General features: G+C 37.1%; 1 protein-coding gene across 2 annotated transcripts; it reads right to left on the bottom strand.

Annotated features, from left to right (window-relative positions):
- Window positions 1-1,851: 1,851 nt before the first annotated feature.
- Window positions 1,852-16,866, bottom strand: LOC115210720 (ribosome-releasing factor 2, mitochondrial). 2 transcript variants are annotated; one of them, XM_029779422.2, is made up of 8 exons: window positions 16,527-16,866; window positions 13,255-13,383; window positions 10,485-10,565; window positions 8,224-9,023; window positions 7,051-7,448; window positions 6,173-6,372; window positions 2,865-3,031; window positions 1,852-2,227 (listed from the first exon to the last, which is right to left on the bottom strand). In XM_029779422.2, exons 1-8 carry the CDS (start codon window positions 16,780-16,782, stop codon window positions 1,958-1,960), a joined length of 2,301 nt encoding a protein of 766 aa, XP_029635282.1. In that variant the 5' UTR covers window positions 16,783-16,866; the 3' UTR covers window positions 1,852-1,957. The 2 variants fall into 2 exon arrangements, with proteins under 2 accessions (XP_029635282.1, XP_036358314.1); XM_036502421.1 differs by lacking the exon at window positions 1,852-2,227 and adding an exon at window positions 2,451-2,783.
- Window positions 16,867-17,080: the final 214 nt, after the last annotated feature.

Here is a 17,080-nt window from a genome sequence, read left to right as displayed (position 1 = left end):
ATTTGTCCCCCAACATCGCTTGACAACCGATGCTGGTGTGTTTATGTCCCCGTAACTTAGTGGTTTGGCAGAAGAGACCAATAGAATAAGTACTGGGCTTACAAAGATTAAGTGCTGGGGTCAATTTGCTTGACTAAAGGCAGTGCCCCAGCATGGCCACAGCCAAATGACTGAAACAAGTAAAAGAATAAAAGAGTAAAAGAATCTGTGTTTGGTTCTTGAGTATGTAGAGGTTGCTGTGCACATATATATGGACTCTTGTTTACATATGTATGGGTTGCAGTTAAGCACTAATTGTGACTTATGATTTGTTAGGAGTAATATTGCCTTATCCAATGTATCCTTCACATTTTTCTACAATGATGTGGTGTCATTTGAGAAAAGATTTGGCTGTCATTTCAAACTAGTTGAGCAATTACCTGGAGGCTTCATCAACTAATTTTATATAAATCTAATGGCTTTAGGCAAAGTGTTTTATCTTTTATCTTTTACTGATTTTAGTCATCAATCTGAGGAAATTTTAGTCAAGTGAATTGACCCTAGAACTTATTTTTTAAAGCCTGGTACTTATTCTATCGGTCTCTTTTGCTGAACCACTAAGTTGAGGGGACATAAACAAACCAATACTGGTTGTCAAATGCTGGTGAGTGACAAACACAGACGCAAAGACATACAAACGTACATATGACAGACTTCGTTCAGTTTCTGCCTATCACATCCACTCACAAGGCTTTGGTTGTTCTGGGGCTGTAGTAGAAGATACTTGCCCAAGGTGCTACGCAGTGGGACTGAACTTGGAGCCATGTGGTTGGCAAACAAACTTCTTACTACACAGCCACATCTGATACATAAGTGTTATGTCTTTAGGCAAAATGTTTCTTAAACTTCTTCAAAAATAATGTGACCTCATCAGTAGTGATATCAAGAGGGTTGGCCACCAGAAATTCTCACACAAATATCTAACCCTTTAGCATTCAGATTACTCTATCGAATGTAATGCTTATTTACTAACACTGTTCTAAATTAATTATGTGTTACCTCACAGCTTTAACATTTCTACGATGCGATTGTTTATTTTTAGAATGACATTATTGGGTAAGTGTGAGAGGCCAGATCTGGCTAGTTTGAACATAAAACAGGTAGAACATTTAGGCTGGATGTGGTCTGTTTAAATGATAAAAGGTTAAATTTGAAGCTCTGTCCAGCCCAAGTTTTTAAAGCACAGTGTCATATAACATAATAGCACTGACAGGTAGGGAACGTTGATAAAATAAACTTTCAAAAATCTTAACAGTTTAGCATTTAAACCTGCCATACCCCACCCAAATATGCTCCCTGATTTATGTTCAAACCAGCCAGATCCAGCCTCTTCTCACACCGACATTTCAATGTCATTCTAAAAATATACAATCACATCATCAAAATTCTGAAGCTGCAAGTTAATGCCTGATTAATTAAAAGCAATGTGAATGAAAAAGCATTACATTTGACAGAATAATCTGAATGGTAAAGGATTAAGAGAAAATAAACAAGAGAACTGATAATTCCAGAGTCATCATCATCATCATCATCATCATTTAACGTCCGCCTTCCATGCTAGCATGGGTTGGACAATTTGACTGAGGTCTGGCGAACCAGGTGGCTGCACCAGACTCCAGTCTGATCTGGCAGAGTTTCTACAGCTGGGTGCCCTTCCTAACACCAACCAATCCGAGAGTGTAGTGGATGCTTTTATGCGCCACCGGCACGAGGGCCAGTCAAGCGGTACTGGCATCAGCCATGCTCAGGCGGTACAGGCAAGAATTATTAAAACCTTGTAAAATCCCTTTCACAGCACATGACAAATAACTGTTAACTTTAAAAAATAATTTATCCATTATACAATTTATCCTTTATACAATTTCTAAACAATTGATAATTTAGACTGTAAAAGCAATATTTTGTCTTTCCAAATGCATCAATTGTTTTGAGAGAAACCTGAAATTTGTTCTATGACTTCGGCTTGTTTCTCAGGTGATAAAGACTCATAGTGGGAAAGTTCCATTGAGAAGGAAGCCATTCCAGATGTTAAAGTTCTAAGTGTTGTTGTATAGCCAACCATTTCTGAAACAGGTGTTAAGGCTGAAATAAACTGTAAATCCTGCTGCTGTTGGATTGAAGCAATTTGGCTACGTCGTTTGGCTAAATCTCCAAGAACACCATTTAAATAAGTTTCTTCACAACTTATCTGGAAGAAAGAAAAACATCACATAAGTTCACATTGGAATGGAAGCATGATTCATGACAGACAAGATAAAAGAATAAAGGCTGTACTGAATTAAGTGTAATCTAATAAGACCTCATAAAAAAATTGAATAAAACACATTACCCTACAAACTTATAGTAATGTGGAATCCTTTTATAGTAATGTAGAACTTCCAACCTAATTAACTCTCTTAATATACACAAATCAATTCATAGAATTAACAATATCTTATAACTTTTCATTGGCTAATAATGCTTATTGTCACAAGGACTAGCAATAGCAATAATACATTTTGGAACTTAGTAACCTTTGTTGTTGACCTCATGTAAATATCACCATTAGTCAACGGATGACTATTTTATTGAAACTGCAAATCCAACATACTATTCCTCAGATTTTAATCAGAGGAAGCTCAACCAGATGATGACAGTTTCTTCTTCAATTAGTTATAACAAAGGTTTGGTTTACTACACTGTGCCAGCAATCTCTTTCTCACTATATTAGCTTTGGGAGGTCTCCAATTCCATGTTGGATGTCTCTGTTAATAAAATCAAAGTAGATGAATAGTCTTTATCCTTTAAACACCTGGTTTTGTATCTGTTTAAGAAATCATTGTTACCTGAACGTTCATAAGAGGCTCCATAAGAAAAGTGTTGGCTTTACGCAAGGCTTTTTGAACTGCAGACATAACACAAGCGCTGATCATAGGAAGGGATGTTCTTGATCCAATGCTGACTTCATGAAGTGATACAGAAACATGAATGACAGGAAAGTTTAGTATCAAACCTGAATAAATATAGAATTACATAGACAGGATATTAACCAGTTATGATTAAATAAAGAAATCATCATTAATTTAGAAAAAAAAAATCATTATTTTAATTATTAACATGGCACAGGTGCCAGGGGAGGCTGGCAACGGTCAAGATTGGTTGGTGGCATGTAAAAACCACCAACTGATCATGGTCGTTGCCAGCCTCCCCTGGCACGTAAAAAGCACCATCCGTATGTGGTTGATGCCAGCACCACCTTGACTGGCTTCCGTACTGGTGGCATGTAAAAAGCACCAACTGATCGTGGACATTGCTAGCCTCCCCTGGCACCTGTGCCGGTGGCATGTAAAAAGCACCCACTACACTCTTGGAGTGGTTGGCGTTAGGAAGGGCATCTAGCTGTAGAAACACTACCAGATCAGACTGGAGCCTGGTGCAGCCTCCTGGATTCCCAGACACCGGTCAAACCATCCAACCCATGCTAGCATGGAAAACGGATGTTAAATGATGATGATGATGTATAGTTGAATGTTAGGTCTTTGTTTTCATATTTTTGACAATAACATCTCGTAAGTGCTCACCTAAAACCTTCTTTAATCTTTTTGTGATTTTATTTGCTAATCCTATGTGATTCAGTTAGTTTTCAAAATAAGATTTTGGAGGGGTTTAGTTTCATTTATGCATAGGTATTACTAGTGTTTATTAAATAATAACAGACGATAATCTTAAAACAAGGAGATTCTAATTTAAAAGAACATTTTAATATGGTTTATCTCAGGTGGATTGGGATTAAAAGAGTTGAATTGTGGTTAAGCCAGAATAAGATGTGAAGTTTTTTTTTGCACTAAAATATAAAGAAAATATTGCAAGATGATTAACATTAATAGCATTCAACTTATTAAATAGAAAAGATTCAGCTTAACAGCACTAACAGGCTATAAAAGACTGAATGAAGAAATGGAAGGCTAGGATCATAGCCAGTAAAAATACTGTGGAATTTATCTAATCTATAATAGCATGAGAAAACATATAAAATAGACAGGAAACTAGAAAGAAACTGTCTCATAACAGGACTATAAATAAAATGGTTTCAGCCCAGTTTTGCAGTACCGTAAATCCTTGAATAAAATACGCAGGGTATTTTTAGGGGATTGTACCTCTGAAAAACCTAAACCTTGTGTATAATACGCACCCCTTCTCTAACTTGAGTCAAGGAGGTCTATATAACGTCCTTGGTTTGTAAAAAATGTATACGGTAACATTCTTTATTATTATTGTATATATGACATAAAGCAAACGTGTAGCATTTTTGTGCATTTTGTTTGCAGAAAATAAAGAAATAACAGTAATAACGTTTAATAAATGTTGCTTACTGCAAGTTATGGATGATTCTTTTATGACTTCATTGCTTTCGGGCTTAGCTTAAGGTATTTTCGCGCCCGACATCACAAAATGCATCTGAATAAAAATTGCCGAACCACAAATAGAGACTCGGACATTGTTTAGAAAATATTTTCATTTTTAACCTCGTATATAGTACACACTAGGAATTTTGACCTTTAAATTTTGGGAAAAGAATGCAGATTATACTTGAGGATTTATGGTATTAAGCAGATGAGAAACAAATTTTTCTTCTGAACAGGTTACCAGTTTATCTTAGGACACACCAACCATCAATTGTTCTGGTATCCATTCCTGACCTAACAAGACGAGGCATGTAAAATAAAGTGTACTATTGAAATAAATGAGACATGTGAAATGGATTAGAACTCAAATATCTTTCAGTTAGTGATTCAATACTACAGTGTAGATCATGGAATGACTCATTATTTTTATATATTCCTTTACTACCCACAAGGGGCTAAACACAGAGGGGACAAACAAGGACAAACAAACGGATTAAGTTGATTATATCGACTCCAGTGCGTAACTGGTACTTAATTTATCGACCCCGAAAGGATGAAAGGCAAAGTCGACCTCGGCGGAATTTGAACTCAGAACATAACGGCAGACGAAATACGGCTACGCATTTCGCCCAGCATGCTAATGTTTCTGCCAGCTTGCTGCCTTTCAACAACTCATTATTTTTATATTAACCATACTCAGTCCTGTGAAGACACATAGCCTAGTGGTTAGGGTGTTGTACTCATGATCATGAGATTGCGGTTTCCATTTCCAGACTGGGCGGTGCATTGTGCTCTTCAGCAAAAGACTTCATTTCACATTGTTCCAGTTCACTTAGCTGTAAATGAGTAATCCTACAGCACACTGGTGTCCCATTCAGGGGAAGGGAAATGTTGTGATCACAGTATCTGAAATGCCATGGAAACCAGGTAACTGATCCTATGAGCCTTTGAGACTGTACTTACTTTACATACTCAGCCATCCCATCAGCCACCTGTTCAAGACAACCCTTCCTTCTTGGATTAATTGAAAAAAAATAAAAAGAGCGGATGAGGAGGTATGAGGGGGTGCTGAAAAGTTCCTGGCTTTGGGTAAAAGAAAATACAGGAGGATCAGTTGATTATGATTTTATCCAACATATTCCCCTTTCAGATTCACACACTTATTGCAACAGGTCTTCAGTTTTTCTAAGCCCTTCCAACTTTTCAGCACCCCCTCATACATCATACTGCGTGTGTCATCTACAACTCTTCTGCAATCATGTGAATTTGAATTTCATTATCATCATCATCATTTAATGTCCATTGTCCATGCTGGTATGGGTTGGATGGTTTGACCAGGGCTGGTATGTCGGAAGGCTGCACCAGATTCCAGTCTGATTTGACATGATTTTCTATGGCTGGATGCCCTTCCTAATGCCAACAACTCTAAGAGTGTAATAGGTGCTTTTATGTGCCACTGGCATGGGTGCCATTTGCGTGACACCAACAAGCATTTATGTGTCACTGGCACGGGTGCCACTTTGCGTGACACTGGTATCTACCACGACTGTGATTTTGCTTGGCTTGATGGATCTTCTCAAGCATGACATAATGCCAAGGGTCTTGGTCATTGCCTCTGTGAGGCCCAACACTTGAAAGGAACTCAGCCACTTTGCCTCCGTGAGGCCCAACGCTTGAAAGCAATAACTGGTCTCAAATGTTTGAGTAAAATGAAAAGAAAAATTTAAGGTAAGAACAGAATTTGTAACCTGCAGTTAAAGCTGATTTGACTCCGTTTTCAATGGCATTCAAATGGTTTCTGTGGATTTGTGTCAGATTGTTTTCTTTGGTGTGAACCAAATTCACATGCTGGAAGTTTCTTGTTTCACTTGGTTCCACAGATAATGCTATGAACATCTGATGGCGCTGTTCTCCAAGGGTCTTGTCTAGAATCTCACTGACATAAGCTCTAAAAGATTTAAAACCGAAATGAAATATAAAAAAGTTGTTGTAATGAATGGATATTAAAAAAAAGGGAAGAAAGAAACAATGATTTAAAATATTAATATACCTTATTAATGAATTTAAAAATGGAGATTTATTGAGCTTTATACATCATCATCATTTAACGTTCACTTTCCATGCTAGCATGGGTTGGACGATTTGACTGAGGTCTGGTGAACCAGATGGCTGCACCAGACTCCAATCTGATCTGGCAGAGTTTCTATAGCTGGATGCTCTTCCTAACACCAACCAATCCGAGAGTGTAGTGGGTGCTTTTATGTGCTACCAGCACGAGGGCCAGTCAGGCGGTACTGGCAACGACCACACTCAAATGGTGTTTTTTACATGCCACCTGCACAGGAGCCAGTCCAATGGCACTGGCAACGACCTCGCTTGAATGTTTTTTCACGTGCCACCAGCACAAGTGCCAGTAAGGCGATGCAGGTAATGATCTCGCACGAATGGTGCTTTTTTACGCGCCATTGGCACGGAGGCCAGCTTGTTGCTCTGGCAATGATCAAGCTTGAATGGTACTCTTAGCGCTCCACTAGCACAGATGCCAGTCATCGAATTTGATTTACACTAATCAACACTCTAAGTATTTAATGAATATATATGAGTAAGTTTGTAATAAATTTCTTACGTCTCTTTGATGGTTTCTTTGTAAGCTACTTGCAGTGACCCAAGATGAACTTCTAAGTTATACTCTTCCTTAATTCTGTTGCGTATAATATCCAAATGCAGTTCACCCATGCCACATAGAACAGTTTCACCTGTGTCAGGATTAATTCTTACAGACAAAGTAGGGTCTTCTTTTTGAAGGCATTCAAGTGCATAATCTAAATGTTTCTGATCTGATATAGAGTCAGCTTCAACAGAGCAGAAGAACACAGGGTCTGGAATATCTAAACCTGCTAAAACTGGGCTATCAATGTGGTTGCTTTCTTCTTCATCTTGCTGACTTAGACGATCCTTCTTGTAAAGTTTCATGGCAGCATCAGCTGTTGCATGATTTGTTACAAGACTGTCTCCAGTGATTGTCTGAAAAACAAAAAATATTTTCTTTTAATTAGATACAAGCAATGTTAACTAAAATTCATTCTTAGCAAATGCCATATCATGGTTACAATAAACAATAAAAAATCTGAAATTTCTTTAACTTGATTGTTTATTCTTTTGCATTCAATGGATTTAAAAATGGAGATTTATTGAGATTTATACATTAAGAGTAAATCTCATATGAAACACAAAATTACTTCCTTGAAATAATTATGATTATTATTATTATTATTGATTTCAAATTGTTTTTTGTATCAGGTCAGCAATTTTGGGGCAGGGAATAAATTTAGTACATTGATCCCCAGTGCTATATTGAACTTATTTTATTGACCCCAAAAGGATGACAGGCAGAGTTACTGGGTAGAAAGGTTTTGAAAAATTTGGATGTTTGCATATGGATTGTTGAGGCAAGTATTTTTACAATTAATTATTCATCTGTGGAATAGAAGTAACATCATTTTCCACTTGGTAGACTGAGTATATAAAATTGGAGGGAGGTATAATTCATAGTGAATTGCACTGATGCCAGTCACAAGCCCAGAAGAAGCAGGAGGATTGGGTGTCAGGCCAGCATTCCAGCCTTGCAAAAATCAGGAATTGCTAAAGAAATGGCAGGAGAAATTTATACCTCAATGAACAGGGACCAGGTCAACTTTACAACCAATGGCTTGTAAGGTGCCTCCCTCCAACATTGCAGCATTTATTGAACACCCAAGGTCAAAAGAAGTAGATGTTGAAAAAGAAGTTTTGACATTACCTGTTTAAATCCAGCAGCACAAACAATGCTGCCAGACGTTGCCCTGGATATATCTTCAAATTCATTGGCATTCACTTGCAACAGCCTCATTACCTTCTCACTTTGTTTCTGGTTGACATTGTAAATAGAAGCACCGCTTACCAATTCTCCGTTGTATATGCGAAGAAATGTTAGCGGTCCACGTTGTTTGTCATGGATGATCTTAAAAGCCAAGCAAACTAAACTTTTGCCATAGTATTTTAAGAAGTCATGTTCGATGTCCAGAGGTGATGGTAAATAATGATTGATACAACTCAACAAATGTTGTACACCTTTGTTTTTCAATGAGCTGCCACATAAAACAGGTACAGCTTTTTGTTTTAATGTCACCTGTCTTATTGCTGAATGTATGGCTTCCGCTGGAATATCATTTAAATCATAGTCTTGAAGTACATACTCAGCAATTGTTTCACTCAAATCAGATAACTGACCAATCAGATGAGTTCTGTGTGCCATAACTTCTTCAAAGAGATCTTCATTCGATTCATCGATTTTTTCAACACTAAATTGTGATCCATCTCGAGACTCCTTTGACCATGTCCACATTTCCAAAGTGACCAAGTCAACAAAACCAGTAAAATCTTTCCCACTGCCCAATGGAAAACACAACAATAAGGGTTCTATCTGTAGTTTGTGCTGCACTGATTGAAGACAATGTCTGACATTTGCTTTTGGTTTATCCATTTTGTTGAGAAAGATGATTTGAGGAACTGAATATCGACTTGCTTGCCTCCAAACTGTTAATGTCTGTGCTTCCACACCTTTAAAAAACAATTTTAAACATATTTATTTCAGTTATTGTATAGTTTTGATAATTTATAGACTGTAGGTTCAAACTTTGTTGAAAATATTGTGATCTTGCCTAAATATATCTAATTTGAAAATAGGTCTCATTTCTACTTCACGATGAAGTAGTTAATAATAACTAGAAAGGAAAGCCTATTCTTTAAATTTGAAGACTAGCACAACTCATTCAAATATACATTCAACTTTACTCTGGTAGAAATATGATAATGAGCATAGTGTTTTTATATATTTGTATAAAATAAAATAAATGTGCCCTTTTAAAGCCTAGCCAGGCTCATGGGCCCGGTTTCTATGGCGTATGTGTTCCCCAGCTGGACAGGACGCCAGTCCTTTGCAGCGTTACTCATTTTTGCCAGCTGAGTGGACTGGAGCAATGTGAAATGAAGTGTTTTGCTCAAGAACATAATGCGTCCCCCGGTCCAGGAATCAAAACCACAATCTTACGATCTTAGCGCCAACACCCTAACCACTAAGCCACATGCCTCCACATATATTTGTGTTTATATATATATATATATATAATAAAATATTAGGGAATAAATCCAAACTTACAGGGAAAAATCAGATTTAGGATTAAATCCAATTTTATAGTATAAATATATTATATTATATTATATTAAATTAGAGATAAAACCACTATTAGGCAAATCAAACAATAAAAAACATAAGCCAATACATAAAATTAATTAATTTATATTATTTTAAATATATATCAAAATCATTAAAAGTTTAATAAAAGATAAATATATATATATATATATATATATATCATATATGCACACATATACATATCATCATCATCATCATCATCATCATCGTTTAACGTTCGTTCTCCATGCTAGCATGGGTTGGACGGTTCGACCGGGGATCTGGGAAGCCAGAAGGCTGCACCAGGCTCCGGTCTTATCTGGCAAAGTTTCTACAGCTGGATGCCCTTCCTAACGCCAACCATTCCGAGAGTGTAGTGGGTGTTTTTTACGTGCCACCTGAATATATATATACATATATATTCTAATATAGCTCCAGAGCACTGACAGATGGAAACTGAAAGGGCCTGTGTGTGAGTACCCTTGACTTAACATCACATAATTATTGTAAAATAACAACTAATCACGTACTGAGGTCAATTCAATTTATTATACCACACTCTTTCACTAGACTTATAATTGCAAACTGTATATGTATATTTTATTAAAAATTTGAGTCACAGAAAAATTTATGCCATCATAAATGTACTGACAATGTTTAGTCCCAGTAAATCTAACTGAAATCATATTACACTTTAAACATATACATTACTATTTGAGCATGGCTATTTCCTTCTGACTTATTAAAAGATACTTTAAACATAAAATACAGTATAAGAGGATATCTTATTTTAGAGAAATCACATGCATGAGAAAGCAGTTATATACCTGCTGAGGCATCCAGTATAGTGACAGCTCCATCTAGGACACGTAGTGCTCGTTCAACTTCAACTGTAAAATCAACATGACCTGGAAAGAACATATAGCAGTACATTTTGGAAAATATATTATATTATATATATCATCATCATTTAACATCTGTTGTTCATGCTGGCATGGCTATGAAAAAAACCACAGCTATTAAATGAAATATGGTCATAGTTTAAAATATGAGGGATAAAGTTTAATGAAACTTGAAGATATGTGTAATTTATAGCAATACTGCACATAATTCATCCCCTTATTGTTCACCTTCCCTAGAACCACATTTTTCTTATGCATTTTCACATTTTCAGCATCTTATTTTTCCTTGAATACCTCTTCTACCTCCCCTTTCCCCATGCATACCCCCTCATTTTGTCAACAGCAGCACTCCCCACCAATACCTTGATTCATCTCCTGCTATTTTCACCCTTATGTACCTCTAACTTCATCCCAGGCACTGTGCTCCAACCTGTGCCCCACCCATACACACTTCACATCTTTGTTGTCACCTACCACCTCTCTGACCCACACCTACGTCCTCTGCTATCCCCTCCAACTGACATTCACAATTAACCATCATCCCACTGTGTTCACTGACTGCATTTTCCTTATCCCCACCCCTATCCATCTGTCACCTGTCTTCACATTCCCACACACTTACCCACCGATACCACTTTTCTTGTATTCCCCTTCCTATGACTTGACACATCTTCAACACCATCACTCTTTACCAACTGTGGTAACTGTATATCTTAAGGCGGCGAGCTGGCAGAAACGTTAGCATGCCGGGCAAAATGCTTAGCGGTATTTTGTCTGCCGCTACGTTCTGGGTTCAAATTCCGCCGAGGTCAACTTTGCCTTTCATCCTTTCGGGGTCAATTAAATAAGTACCAGTTACGCACTGGGGTCGATATAATTGACTTAATCCGTTTGTCTGTCCTTGTTTGTCCCTTCTGTGTTTAGCCCCTTGTGGGTAGTAAAGAAATAGGTAACTGTATATCTCCCTACCTGTTCCTGTCCTGCTATCATACTTCAGCCTCTCATTACCTGGCATAAAGCCACTTCCTCAATACTTCTCCCTCACTCCTTAGCACCAGTGCCATGTAAAAAGCACCCAGTATACTCTGTAAAGTAGTTGGCATTAGGAAGGGCATCCAATTGTAGAAACCATGCCAAAGCAGATATTGGAGTTTGGTGCAGTCCTCTGGTTCACCAGCTACTGTTGAATCGTCCAATCCAAAGCCAGTATGGCAAATGGGGGTTAAACGATGATGCTGAATACTGTAGGTTGTGGTAATAAAGTTTGCTTAGTCATAGAAGTCAGAGATAAAAAAAAATAAGGCAGAATCTATCTGAAGAAACTAGCGATGGTCTGTATTGGCAAAACTAATTACTGAAATTTGTAAAACAAAATTAGTTCACGAGTCAGGAAAAGAAGTGAGTTCTGACATTCTGGGCTCCACAACAAGGCATGTAAACTTATTTTACAAATTTTTGAACAAAATAGTTGGAACTTTTAAAAAAACAAAACTAATATTGAGCAGTTGTATACTGTCAACTTAACGTGACAGTCCCATAAAGGGAATCACACCACTGCTATTTAGCCCTAGGAAGCATCAACACTTCCTGTTGGCCTTGACACATTTCCTGTGTCCTTATGTTTACAAGGGGGAGACAAGCACCCCCATCCAGCTAAGCCTGCATCCAGAGACATGTTTCTGAGTCTTGCTCATCATCAGTCTGGAGTAGCATGGCTTGCTAGCTGCAGATGCCTGTCTAGACCTTGTAAAACTAATATTAATTTTTGAAATTTGGAGGGAAAACATTTTATGAATTTACATCAGCAGGCATGGCTGTGTAAAAAGAAGTATACGTCCCAACCTCATGAGTTCAGTCCCAATGATTGACACATTTAGCAAATGTCTTCTAGTAGGCCCTAGGTCAACCAAATGGATTTGACAGATGGAAATTGAAAGAAATCCATCGTGTGTGTGTGTGTGTGTGTACATTACTGTCTCCTTGCCTTGATATCGTGTGATAGTTATAAACAAGTGACACTGCAATGCAAGTGGTGTCCTTCATCTTCAATCTTCTACAAAAAAAGCACATCTTGTCATGGAAGCAAGTGAAAGTTGGTGACAAGAAAGGCATCTGGCCATTGAAAATCTGCCTTAACAAGTTCCGTCTGACCCACATGAGCATGGAAAAGTGGATGTTAAAATGATGGTGATGATGATAATGATAATAGAAAACAATAAATGATGATGAAAATAAGAAATATTCTTTACTACTCTAGGCACAAGACCTGAAATTTTTAGGGAGGGGACCAGTCGATTAGATCAACCCCAGCATGCAACTGGTATTTAATTTATCAACCTCAAAAGGATGAAAGACAAAGTCGACCATGGCAGAATTTGAACTCAGAATGTAAAGACAGACGAACTAGAGCTAAGCATTTTGCCCAGCATGCTAACATTTCTGCCAGCTTGCTGCCACAAAAATGAGAAATATTGCTAAAGGTATTTTCAGGTTATAAAATTATAGAAATTCTGCTGTCATTTACTTTTATACTATACATTGAAACTGATCAAATATAAAGGCTTACTTTTTTTTATTATAACATATTACATCAAATAAGAAGTATTAACTAGAGATTTTTCAATCAGAGAAATTAAATGCAAAATTTACTAACAACTTCTATTTTAACTTTATAGAAGAAAAATCAACACCATACCTGGAGTATCAATTAAATTGAGTTTGTGTTTCTTCCAGTAACAAGTGACAGCAGCTGAAGTGATGGTAATTCCTCTGTTGCGTTCTTGTTCCATGTAATCAGTCACAGTGGTACCTTGATCAACATTTCCTAAATATTAAAATGAAGTTGTCATTATCCCAATTGAAGAAAACCAGAATATATAAGTTAAGTTAAATATCTTAGGGCCATACTCATGAGTAATCGGAGGCAGGAGGTTCAAGTGAATGCTAGAATATCAGATGGTGGCACAGTAATGTGCTAACTTTAGCATTTGATTCTCATAAGAGGAGAAGCTGGTAAAAAAGCCAAACTTGCTATCTTCAATTTGATTTTTGTGTGTATCCCCACCTATGGTCATGAATGTTGTGTAATGACCATAAGAGTATGATTGCGAATACAAGTGGCCAAAATGGAGTTCCTCTGAAGGACCTCTGGAATTATGTTATTCGTCACAGTGCATAGCTTGGATGGAGATCAGGGAATCTCTCTAGGTCAAGCGGCTACTTATCCACATTGAGAGGCCACAATTACAGTGCTATGGACATGTGGTTTCAGGAAAGGATCACAAGACAAATTCTTTAAGCGAAGCTAATTGGTAGGAGACCTCGGGGTAAATCAAGAATGAGATGGTTGAATAATATCCATAGTCTCAGTAGGTCACACTTGGGAATCCAGCAGGGTAAGTCAGTTCTGATTGGACCCTGTGGAGGAAGTGGCTGAAGACCTTGTTCTTACAACCCTCTAGGAATAGGGAAAATGAATGGGTGGATGGAAACCAGAATATTTATAATGTACTGAAAAATATAACAAATATAACAATGGACGGATCTGTTCGGATTGAACGGCAGTTTTTTCTAGCGGTGTCATATGAAATTGTCGCCCGTAATTATGACCCTAGAATCGATCTATTGCATTTCAATCTGTTTTAAGGTTAGGGTTAGTTAGGGTTAGGGGTGGGGGAAGGGTATCTTATTTTTCTTCAGAAATGTAAATAAACCCAATCTGTTTCTTAAACGAGGGACATATTCATACAGCACAGAATGTTTTTTTACTTCAATAGACGTCATTGATTGGTTGAAATTGCAGAAATTGAAGAAAAGAAAAACAACAAATATCTTACAAACTATAGAATTTTCTCAATAAAGCCAAGAGAAAAAGATGTTTTATAAACACATTCTACCAGTATACGAAGTTTAACATTTTTTAGTTACCTAGAAATTATGTTAAAAACTGCCGTTCAAACCGAAAAGATCCCAATGGACTAGCCTACCAATAACAGAAGTAAAATAAATAAAGCCGACACCTAGAGATTATTTGAAGGCAATGCACAGAGAAAGTCCTAAATTTGGTAGGGAGTTGCTTTAATTGACTCATTGTTACCTCCCCTAGGTCAATATCGTCTACCAAGTATTTATGTGAAAATAATGTTATGGATACCCATCAAATAAATACAAATAAAAACGACGATAGGTTGTGGTAATCTGAACCAAGCTAATGCATTGTATATTGCTGCGTCCTCTTCTCCCACCAGAACACATTAGCCTTATGCAAAGTTGATCCTCGACTCTAGCTGTCTGAAGTTCTCAATAACAATATACCGAAGTTTTAACAATGCAGTACACTTATCTATTTCCTAAACGAATATATGCGTAAAATATGTGATTTCCAATAATCATTTATTTAATCAGGTATTGAAACTTATGGAAAATGCGATTGGCGTTCATGCTTTTCTCAAGGGCATTTATCTATGTAAGGGAAGTGAAATTACTACAACTAAATAAAAAATTCACGTCATGGGAAACGTCCTGGACCTTAAGAAAGGTGTGTTTAGCCGGCACATCTATCCAGAGTATCCAGAAAATCAAAGAAGAATCTTGTGAATATCTTATGGGACCTTCCCTTACTAAAAGAAAAACGGCACAGTCACCTTGAATTTTGAGAGGAGCTCCCATCTCTGGTTGCTGAAGGACTCTTGTTCCTTGTAAAACATTTTTTTCATAGAGGGCCTGAGAGCTTCAATGTTGTCTTTCCTCTTTTCTACTTTAGCCACAAAGCCCGAATTTTTGGGGAGGAGGCCAGTAGGTTAGATCGACCCCAGTACACAACTGGTACTTAATTTATCGACCCCGAAAGGATGAAATGCAAAGTCGACCTCGGCGGAATTTGAATACAGAACGAAACGGCAGACGAAATACTACTAAGCATTTCGCCCGGCGTGCTAACGTTTCTGCCAGCTCGCCGCCTTTGTTGTCCTTCCTCTTGTTAGAACAAGCAGTCACATTTACCTTAAATCTCACTTTTAGTCTTTAAAAATATGAATGAATGAAGCACACATTGTATGTTAGTCTTTAATGAAAAAAGAAAAGAAAAAGTTTGAAAAATCAAAACCTAAGGGTCACAACTGGAATTTTTAATAGCTTGGTCAAAGGAACAGTAACACCCACCCATAAAGCTTTTCAGAACTTCTATGACTGGTAGAAGGAAAGGAAGAAGTCATTCTTAGACTGGAGTTTTGGTTTGAATGCTTGAAAGAGAAAAGACTCCGCAAAGGCACCAAAGGATTAAGAATGCCTTTAGTTATAGGTGTGTCGATTAGTGCTGACAATCAATACACTGTATAATCAAACTTTTATATAAGAATTGTCAGACTGATCAATGTGTTTTCTTTAGCTTTCACAGTTGGGATCTTTTCTGTTTGAACGGCAGTTTTTTCTAGCGGTGTCATATGAAATTGTCACCTATAATTATAACCCTAGTATCGATCTATTGCATTTCAATCTATTTTAGGGTTAGTTAGGGTTAGGATTAGGGATGGGGGAATGGTATCTTTTTTTTCTTCAGAAGTGTAAATAAACCCAATCTGTTTCTTAAACGAGGGACATATTCATACGGCACAGAATGTTTTCACCTCAATAGATGTCATTGATTGGTTGAAATTACAGAAATTGAAGAAAGAACAACAACAAATATCTTACAAACTATAGAATTTTCTCAATAAAGCCAAGAGAAAAAGATGTTTTATAAACACATTCTACCAGTATACGAAGTTTAAAAGTGTTTAGTTACGTGGAATGGAAATTATTTTAAAAAACTGCCGGTCAAACCGAAAAGATCCAATAGTTGCGCAAGCATTGAGGATATTTAGCATAAATACAGTACAATCTCTACGAATAGTTTCTTCAGGATCGCTCAATGACAAATTCACTAGAATGAAATAAGAAATAAATCTTACGGAATTAAGATAAACATACCTAAATATCGGGTAAAACCAGTATAATAGAGGATTCTTTCAGTGGTTGTTGTTTTTCCGGCATCGATGTGAGCCAGAATCCCAATATTTCGTACACTTTCTATTTCGATGTCCTTCGAAGTTTTGAAGGAAGCATGTTTACATGCATTTGTATTGAAATATTTTCGGAAGGTTAGATCTCTAATACGATGCAGTTGTGTTGTCTTAAGAAGCATTTTTGGCCACTGTATCGTTCTCCTGCCAATAACTAACGACATTACGCAGGTTAGAAAGTGATCTCACTTAGAATTTTGCTAATTAAATACCAACATGTGAATTAATTGGGCGCCGCCATTTTCAGATTCAAGGGAAACAACTCTATGAGACTATTTTTTCCCCATTTATTTTCGATTTCTATTTTAGTTTTCTATATGGCTTTCAAATTTTGACGTAATTTAAACACAGAACGTAAATACAGACGGAATGCTGCTGAGCATATTGACCGGCGTGATCACGATTCTGCCAGTTTGCTTAGCATCAGCCAAATCCTTAGACAGAGTATGAGTGCCCAGCCCC

This window comes from Octopus sinensis, linkage group LG4 (genome assembly GCF_006345805.1).
Source record: "Octopus sinensis linkage group LG4, ASM634580v1, whole genome shotgun sequence".
NCBI lineage: Eukaryota > Metazoa > Mollusca > Cephalopoda > Octopoda > Octopodidae > Octopus > Octopus sinensis.
Note: the sequence above shows the minus strand (reverse complement) of the source record. Positions and strands in the feature narration are given on the sequence as shown.